Below are 10,054 nucleotides of genomic sequence, written 5' to 3'. Positions count from 1 at the left end.
AATCATCAACTCTTGATGGGTTCTCAACATTGGGGATCAAATTGAGAATAGTGGAATTTTCTTCTCCAAGAAATCCATTAGATTGGAATAAGGAAGTCACTGCCAAGCACACATTTTGTTTCACAACTAACCAGTAAATTAAATTAAAAAAAAGAACCTGAATCCATCAGGTCCATCACTCCCAAAAGAGAATGTAGATATTTTCTCCTACTCCTTTAAGAAAACAAAGAACGAAATTCTACTTCAACTAGGAAAAGACAAACAACACAGAATCCTAATTCAACTAGAAAAAGGGAAAGATCGTAAAATCCAAATTCAACTATAATAATAAAAAAATAAAAAATAAAAAACACAAAACACAAAATCTCATTTTAACTAGGAAAATGAAAACAGTAAAGATGCAAAAAATTTCTTACAATTGATCTGCAACAAACATGCAAAGCAATATGCTCATGCTCTATCAATTGGTTAAAAATTAGAAGTCAATGGTCAAAATTAAATGGAAACCAAAAGTTCAACAAATCCCATATAATCTTAGCAACCAATACAAGAAGAAATAAATAAATAAGTAGAAATTAGTGTCACAGGCAAACAGCATCCACCATGGGGCCATGTCAAAGAAAAACTTACGCCAATGAAATTGACCAGTCCATGCTTACTAATTTACATAAATGCACTGATTACTTCCATTCAATGAGCAGCAGTTTAAAAATGTGGTGACCTTAAAGTTCTTTCAATTTTTCTCTAGGTCTTCCTTGTTTTCAATTTTTTTCTAGGTCTTCCTTGGTAATTAAAAGATGTTGAGGCAAAAGAAATAGAAGCGCTACCAGAATTCTGTTTCAACCAGGGAATGCCAATTGTTGCCAAGGTTGGTGTATATGGGAGCACAGTGGCCTGAACTTTATTCATATGCCTCAGGTACAAACCATTAAAGAAGAATCTTAGCCTTCCAGTTTTGAAGTCGTATGAACATAACCTACCTCGTATAGACAAATACACAACTTCATCATGGAAAGTTTGAGCGTCCACTAAAAAACAATCCCCAATCATTTCAGGAGAGTGCCGTACACGATGGATATAACGATCCCTTGATTCTTCACCAAATTGATCTATATTTATATGGTGCTTAAGAACCCAAATGGGCTTGCAAGGATCTGTTAACATCCAGACCCTAAGTTCAGGCATATCTACACACACATAATGAAGATACCCATCTGAATCCCCAAGGCAAGCCAGTCTCACTACATATCTATCCAACCACTTAGGACCTGGTACTGTAATGACTCCTGATAACTCCTCATCTACCTCAAAAGTGATAATGTTCTGATTCTTCGTCAACCAGTAAAACCTTCCATTAACATAAATATGTTTGTTCTTGTGAAGCTCATCCTTGCAATAGCACACTTCAAGGGAAGTTTTCCATTTCCCTGTCTCCGATGAGTAGATCACAAAGGAGTAGGAATTTTGGTCATGTTTGGGACGCTGAATGCTGACCACTTTAAAGCAAGGGATCATCTTTGCTGAAGAACCAAATGGGTAGAAAGCCAATCCGAAGATGCTACCAACATTACAGTCAGTGGTTCTCAAGGTTAACCGTTCCTGGGTCATTGGGTTCCAAACAACTATGTCCAGCTCCTCAATATCCCTAGTTTGACGACTTCTATAACAGATGAGTCCATCACATGAAGCCATAATGACAGAAGTCGGTTCAGGGAAACTTTCATCCATCAATTTAAATATGCCCAATTCACCATTAACACTAGCGTAAAGGAAATAATCATCTCCACGAAAATTCCCCCCATACTCCTTAAACTCTTGAACAAGGAGTCCTGAAATGCATCTTGACCTCTGATGGTGAATACGCATAAAGGATGGATCAGATATAAGGCTCGTCCATCTCTTGGAGACACACTTGCACCTTAAAAGGTTCTTAGGTGACAAGCGACTTAAAATTTCCATTGCTAAATCTTCATTTGAAAAAATGACTTCCATTTTTCTTATGAACAAAAACCCAAGTTATAACAAGCTGCAAATGATACAAACAAGAAAGTATTACTATAAAGTATAAACCCAAGTCATAACAGATATAATCACTTCAAAAATCTGCAGTGACAACAAATTGTTACAAAATAACAGAGGTCCAAACTAATGTCCCAATTAATACAGTTTTCAAGACCTGTAAATACAGTTCACTTTTGTCCTATATTGACATTTGACTCCAATTGAAGAAGCAGAATGGAAGACATTTGGAGTGTTTAATTTATGGGATAATTACACTTTACCCACCTGTGGTTTGCCTCTAATTCGATGTGCCTATCCGTGGTTTTAATTTTGACACTTTGCCCACCTGTGATTCTCACCATTACTATGCTGTAACCCACCTCTCCATTTTCCGTTACTCTAACACAGAAAATGTAAAAAACAAAACCCCAAACGGATCAAAACACTCCTCACATGAAGAACATACACCTAGAAAACTAATACAAATCAAATTAAGCAATACCGTTTTAGCCTAACTCTCATAGAAACTCTCATCTTTGCTCTCTCTCAAGTCAAATCCCAAGCTGTCCATGGCTCCGCTCAATCAAGTTTGCTCTCAGCGGCTGAGTCTCACAGTAGTTCACCACAGAGACGTACCACAGCAACAATAGAGATGCTCCCTGCGACAGTCCTTCTATGCGGTTAGGCAACACCAATGGCTAATGGAGAGAAGTAGATTCAGCCATGGCTATGGTGTCATGGGTCTTGGCTTGGTGGGTTCGGCCTTTGTGCTTTGTAACTTGGGCAAGGCGTTTGAGTTTGAATGGGGTTCTGTATTTTTTGGAAGAGATGGGTTTGGTGGGCTTTTGTTTTGTGGGTCCTGCTTGGCTGTGGCCTGTGGGTTTGTGTAGTTAAGGTGTTTGGGTTTTTGCCGAGGTTGTGGTTTGTTCTTGGTAGATTTTTGGAGTTTGGCTATGGATTTGTGTGGGTAAGGTGTTTGATTTTTGGATGTTGTGGTTTGGGTTCTGCTTGGCTGTAATTAATTTCTTCTTCTCTTTTCTTTTTTGGCTTTATTTCTTTGTGTAAAGTGTAACTCTTATTTCTTGGGACCCTTTTGCTTTGACAAAGCATTGATACAACCAGTCAGTCCAGATTGGATCAATCCATGTTTGTGTATGTTCTTCATGTGAGGAGTGTTTTAATCCATTTGGGGTTTTTCTTTTTACATTTTCTATGTTAGAGTAACGGAAAGTGGAGAGGTGGGTTACGGCATAGTAACGGTGAGAATCACAGGCGGGCAAAGTGTCAAAATTGAAACACAAGTAGGCACATCGAATTAGAGGCAAACCACAGGTAGGTAAAGTGTAATTATCCCTAATTTATTCTCCAGATTCCATTATATGCTAAGGGTCACACATTTCACATAAGCGTGAGTTCCTCTCTCTCTAAGTCCAAACAGCCACATCAAACAAGTAGAAACTCACCATATAGGCAGATATCCAAACTAGACCATATCCTCCTACCAGATTTTCACACTCAGTTATTCATATAGTTATAATTGATGTAGGGAAATTTGGAATTTTTGTCTATGTCTGCTAGTGGTGGATTTAGAACAGTTACAGAAAAGGGTTATGAGGGTTTTTATATATATATATATATATATATATATAAACTCAAGAGTGGTTGGGTGAGTTACATGAAGGTTTTTTGCTATAAAAAAGTATGTGGTTTCAACAGGAAAAAAAAAAAAAAAAAAACTTTGATTTTTGATTGAAAAGAGCTAAGAAGAGCTGGGAATTGATATTCTGCACAATTTGTGAATAGAGTGCAGTTGAAAAAGAAAAAGAACCATAATCAAATTTCTCCCAAACCTCAAAAAACTCAATATTTCATTGATAAAAAATATTAAATTCTTTAATAAAGTTGTCCTTGAAAACCAAAATTATGAAAATTCTGAGTCCTAATTTCTCAAAAGATTTTTAAAATGCAAGGAAAAAAAAAAAAACCAACATTAACATAGTCCTCTCTTAAAGTTGATTTCTCTCATTTTAAATTCCAAACTTCTTTCTCAACAACCAAACAGAGCAAGAAGAATCTATATAAATTCAACCAAAAAAAAAGCTATCTTTACTACCACTACGGAGTGTGTGATACTGAATGGTTTTTGCATAGATAATATATCTGAGATTGAAATCACATGAAAGTGAAAGTTTTTACCGTTAAATTGCAGAGAGACTAAAGTGAAATTCAGATTGGCAAGAGGGTAGAAAGTAAAGTGTTTTGGATCCTTGGTTGATTTTACTCAAATTGTAATCAACTTGATTAAGTAAACAATTATGTATTCAGATTAAATTTCTTAATAACCATAGTTTAAACATATCACTGAATAATGATGAAATGCAAGAAATTAAATACACAGCCCTATGGCAAAGAAGTGAAAAACCTACAAAAGCATCTATAGGAAACGCCACTACATGGATAAACAGTAAAACTAAGAAGAATTTCAATATTTAGAATTGAAGTTTGCAGTAGAGATACACTCATATCCCTATTCTTTCCCCTATAGAAACTTATCGATGTTACCACACAATTTGCTCCAAGTTGCTTGGGTAGAACAAGAGTCCAATTTCTATCCAATTTCTATATGAACACAAGTCACAACTAGATGGTGGTCATGTCAACAAAAACAAAAAACGGATGGTGCTCATATAGAAATTTTCAAACTAATAAGCTAATATATTAGGTTGCAGATAATAAATGTGGAAAATGTATACACATTGCACTTGTGTAATATAAGAAGAATGCCCTACATGAAAATCATTATAAAAAAATTAATGACATGGTAAAATTGATATGTAATTCAAAATTAAAGAATTTGTGTTTGTGTGTCTCTCATGTGCATTGGAAGTAGAGGTAATTTACACAACTTTAAAGAGCAACAACCATAGAGACACATTGTTTCCATGGTAATTTAAAGTGATAATTTTTTTTAACCATGCTTCTCATCCCTATCTTTTGAAACTTTAATTAACGAGGTATTCCATGTAAGAAAAGCACATAACAAAGACCCAAAACACTACTACATGCCATCATATATATATATATATATATACTTACAGCCAAAGCTGAAAGAAAATCTAAAATCTAATTATATTCTTTTTTTTTTTTTTTGGGAGAATAATTATATTCTAAATTGGATAGCTAATTTTGACCCACATGTCCCATTTAAAATTTTTAATTTTTGTGCCAAAATGAATGATGCATTAACACTTGACATAAAAACCACGAAGACTACAATAATAGCACTCAAACCACCGCACACCCTTTGTGCGATAGTCACTTTACAAGTATAAAGGCTTGTAGAGTGTAAGGACAAGGGCCGGGTTCAAGCTTTTAAGAGGGAGTTTCACACATATACACCTAGATTAGGCTAGAGTAAAATTCTATCTTGTAAAAAGAAAAAAAAAAAAAAAAAAAAGCACTCAAACCTCTTAAAGCTTATCTTTTTATTTAAAAAAATGTATTAAAAGAAATATGTGCCTCCTCTCTTACATCACATACATAGACAACTGATCTTCCCACCCTAATGCTCTCAGTTTCTAGCCTTTTTTAGTCCCTCAAATTCCTTTCTAAACTCAGTTACCGAGGCCTTTGCACAGCCACAGCATTAAATTCTCCAAAATATAGTTTTGTCATAGAAAACTCAGCATGAAATTCAGAGGGCTAAACGTCTCAAAAGTTTTGAAAAACAAATAGGATGAAAAGGGATTCCATAAAACTGTGACAATCATAACATAGTCCTCCTCTTGTGACAGTAAAATTGATTTCTCTCAATTAAATACCAAATTTCTGTGTCTCAGCAACCAAACAGAGCATGAAGATTAATCAATATAAATTCAAACAATACAAAAAGTAATAAATATAACAAAAGAAGCTATCTTTACTACCTGTATGATTTTTGCATCACATCAAAGAATCATTCAGAGAGAGAGAAAGATGATAGTTCTGATAATAAAAATCAGATGAAACAGAGAGTTTTTTTTTACCTTTTTAAATAGTAGAGAGACCGATCGTGGTCTATGTTTTCCCGGAGAGAGTGGAAAATAAACATCATAGTACGCCGACCAAACTGGTTTTTAGATTCGGCGATATGTACTTAGTGAAAATTGTTTTTTTTTTTTTTTTTTAAACTTCGATGGCTTCTAGATTCGGTGATAAGTTATTAGTGTCTTGTGGTGAGTTCTAACTTAACTCGAGTTAGTAATACTTTTCGGGTTTCCATGCATTCATGTAATTATTACGAGATAGTACTTGTGACTTGTGACTTGTAAAAATTTGATAAGTTAAAAATAAAAATAAAAAAGTTAAAATATTTGTTTGATCCAAAAGCTGAGATTAAAAATCAATCTTCAACCTTTTTATCTCACCCTCTGGTCTAGTTTTGTTGCAATTATTAGTGCATATGTGATAAAAATCACCGGTTGAACTACAGTATCTAAGTAAAAATATTATTTTGGTCATTATATTTTGAAGTAATTGTTAATTTGATTCCTACCTTGTGAAAACAATCAATTGATTCGATGTTATTTTTAAAATTGCTGTTAATTAAGTCCCTACTGTCAAATCATAACTCTTTTTTACACTTTCTTAGCAACCAAACACAAAAACACAAAACAAATTTATTAATCTTCAACTAGTAGACACATATATCAACTCAACAACTACTGCAAACCTAGATTTGGACCCAAAATGACTACAAATTGAAAATAATAAGTACCAAATTAACTACAAGTTTAAAATAATATGGACCAGTTTGAATGCCACAAAAATGTAAAGACCAAATTAATTGCAAGTTGAAATATTATGGACCAAATTGATACTAACCCAAAATGGTACATTCACCAATTTTTTAACTAAAAGTCTTCTTGTAGATACTTAACATACTTCTCTTTTGGTCTAACAATGTTTCGATCTCTTCTACTTCAACATTTATTGATTGCCAAGGAAGACCAAGAAAAAAACTGAAAGAACAATTAAGGTCACCATAGTTTTAAAACCCAAATCAACCCAATATATGTCAAATGTGGGTCTTAGTACACACACAATCAACACCCAATTGATCTATGGCGTCACATCCACCATAAAAAGGATTTTCCTTGACTCTTTTTATTCTCATTAATCTTTTTAGGTTAAAAGTTGAAGAGGTATAAAGAGATTTGGTTTTGTGGCAAACAAGAAAGATCTTCATGAGTAGATCTTCTATGATAATAATTATTGAAACTTTGAATCCTAACTTTTATTGTTATAATGGTTTTGTTTTGCTTCATCTTTTTACATTTTGTTAAGGTCCAAAATATCACAAGCATTGTGTTGAGACCTAAAACATCACAAACATTGAAATCTAAAACCCAATTAAGCCCTTAAAGAAAGGGCAAGGCCCAATCCGCCAACCAAGACCCACTTAAAATAAGTAAAAGGAGGCCCAAACCCATGAATGGGCAAGTTTTGGGCCTTAGAAAAGAAAGGAAAAGGAAAAAGGAAGCTCAGCTTAGCCTTTGCAAGGGAAATTTCTTGGGGATCTTGGAAAAGGACTAGACCAGGATACCTTGGGACTCTTAGGAACTTGGGATCCTTGGGAAATGCAGAAAGAAATTAACTGGGATTGGGACAGCTCAAGAGAGCATGCTCATGGGCATAAAGAACAAAGATGGGTATGTCCTATTAGGCGCTCATGGTTTAGAAAAAGGCTGACGACTTAGGAATCAACAATTCATAAATAAATAAATAAAAAATAGCATGATACCTCGGGGAATGTAGGAAGGTAGACCATGAAGGAAGGTGGCTGGGATCTTTCAACTTGAGAGAGAGGAATCTGCCCATTTAGAGAAAATGACAAAAGGTGAAGCAGCCAAAAGGTGGGTCCGAAAAGGAGCATCTAGAAGCTTTGGAAAGAGAAGATTGAAAGTCAGCTTTTAGGATCTCTCAAAAGAGGAAGGTTAGTTGAGAACTTTTTGAGGGGAACCCTCAAAGGGGGAAAACAATGAGGAAATAAGGAAGGGACCAGCCACTAATGTTACTGACACAATATTGGTTCTAGTACCCAAGACAGCAAATAGAGGGAATCAATAGTACATAAAAAATCCTAGGAAGGTACTATAAAAGGGGATAAAGCCATCAATAAAACCCATTCAGCAATAGAGAATCAGAGCAAAAAAGTCCTTTGAAAAACGTCTTTAGAATTCATAAAAGCAGAAAAGAGGGAAAACATTGTGAGGGATCCTAAGATAGGCACTAAGGGATACACTTAGATTCAAAGGGATTCAAACCTTACAAATCTTAGAAGCCTACAAAGAGTTATCTAAGTCTATGACTTTTGAACTTATTTAGACCTTATGACATACCCTAGTGGAGAAAGGATCCTATGTACTAAAACTTAAAAAATAATGAAATATTACTTATCATTCTGATGACCTCTGCCGTTTTATTTGCCTTTTATTATTCCTTTACTATTACTTACTGTACAATACCTATATATTTTGTATGCATAAATGTGTATGTGTTGTAAGAATCATATTTTGTGCACAACTTGGTTCAAAATCAGCCCAACATAGCTGCGGTGAATCAAGCCTAGCCCACCAAACCACAAGCATAAGGCCCATGATCCCTGTTTTCTACCTGGGTCTAGATACTGTAAAAAAAAAAAAAAAAAAAAAAATCCACACCTTTATATTTGATTTTTTTCACCTATGTATGGTGAAGGCCCTAAAGTCAACATGAAATGCATGTTTTGGTATTTTCGATATAAGATTTTTTTTTTTTTTTTAATTTTTTGTTAAAAAAAAAAAAAGAAGGAAAAAGAAAAGAGAATTGCATCTCCAACTTATGAGTTTTGAAAAACCAAAAAACAAAAAAGTCAACAAAACTTCGACAATATATAGAACATATAGACCTTGATATTTATCTTGGATATATTGTATGATTAATTAGCATTTGTCTTAAAAACTACTATTATTAAACGGTAAATTAAATTAAAATTTTTTCTCAAAATTATTATTATTATATTTATATATATATATATATATTTTTTTTTTTTTGGGTTTGCTAGTTTGTTTGTTGGGGAAGAATGTGAAGTTCATGGTCTGGGGAAAGAAGAAATGTTCTTACAAAAAACAAAAGAAAAGTTAAAAAAAAAATATATATATATATATATATTAATTAGATTAATGGTTATTTTATTTTATTTTTTGAATTTTATGATCCAGCTTTTTTTTTTATTATTAATTAAATTTGACATGGCATTTAAAAATGCCAAATAATTTTTTTAATAATATTTTAATGGCCACGTAAGCACCATGTCAACAAGCATGGCACTCCATCTGCCATGTAAGAGTTTTCTGTTAGTGGGTTGACAGTGGGGACCAAAATAGTATTGATTTTCTGTTTTTAAGAATTAGAATAGTAGCAAAATCAAAATATGAACAAAAATAGAAATCAAGCCAAAATGTAAGGATCAAAAATATTTTTGCTTTCAAAGTTCGAACCATAAGTTGTACATGATCATATATGACTTGTGGAATTTGTCTTGTTTATGATCTTTGGTTTTGTTGTGGGGGAATCCGCATAACATCTAATAAAACTACTAATTGTCACGTAGAAGATATTTACAATGAGGAAATATGTTGATATTTGTGGCATTCTAGAATGAGATGCGCATGAGATGTACCTCGAGCATAGTCAATTTATGGAAGAATATATATATATATATATATATATATATAGATGCAAAATAATTTGGAAGAAGTAGTTGGGACAAGTCCAATGTGCAATGATGTAAAGGAGTTACCAATGAAGATACTAAATAATTGGCGAAAAGCACATTTTAGTCCCTACATTTTCAGGCGATTTCCATTTTAGTCCCTAAATTTTATTTTTACCGCTTTTAATCCCTATCCTGAAAAACGCTTCCATTTTTGTCCCTGCCGTTACTCATTTAACAGAAATATCATACGTGGCAAACAGTCCAACAGTAAATGCTGACGTGTCTATTAAAATAATATTAAAAAAAGCTACATCA

General features: G+C 33.6%; 1 protein-coding gene across 1 annotated transcript; it reads right to left on the bottom strand.

Moving 5' to 3' along the window:
* Positions 1-424: 424 nt before the first annotated feature.
* On the bottom strand, positions 425-6,174 carry LOC112033700 (F-box/kelch-repeat protein At3g17530). Its single transcript, XM_024066480.2, has 2 exons — positions 6,027-6,174; positions 425-2,026 (listed from the first exon to the last, which is right to left on the bottom strand). The coding sequence occupies exon 2, from the start codon at positions 1,990-1,992 to the stop codon at positions 745-747; it is 1,248 nt and encodes a 415-aa protein (XP_023922248.1). The 5' UTR covers positions 1,993-2,026; positions 6,027-6,174; the 3' UTR covers positions 425-744.
* Between the last annotated feature and the right edge of the window lie 3,880 nt (positions 6,175-10,054).

The sequence above is a fragment of the Quercus suber genome, unplaced genomic scaffold (genome assembly GCF_002906115.3).
Source record: "Quercus suber isolate HL8 unplaced genomic scaffold, Cork oak 2.0 scaffold_226, whole genome shotgun sequence".
NCBI classification, from domain to species: Eukaryota; Viridiplantae; Streptophyta; class Magnoliopsida; order Fagales; family Fagaceae; genus Quercus; species Quercus suber.
Note: the sequence above shows the minus strand (reverse complement) of the source record. Positions and strands in the feature narration are given on the sequence as shown.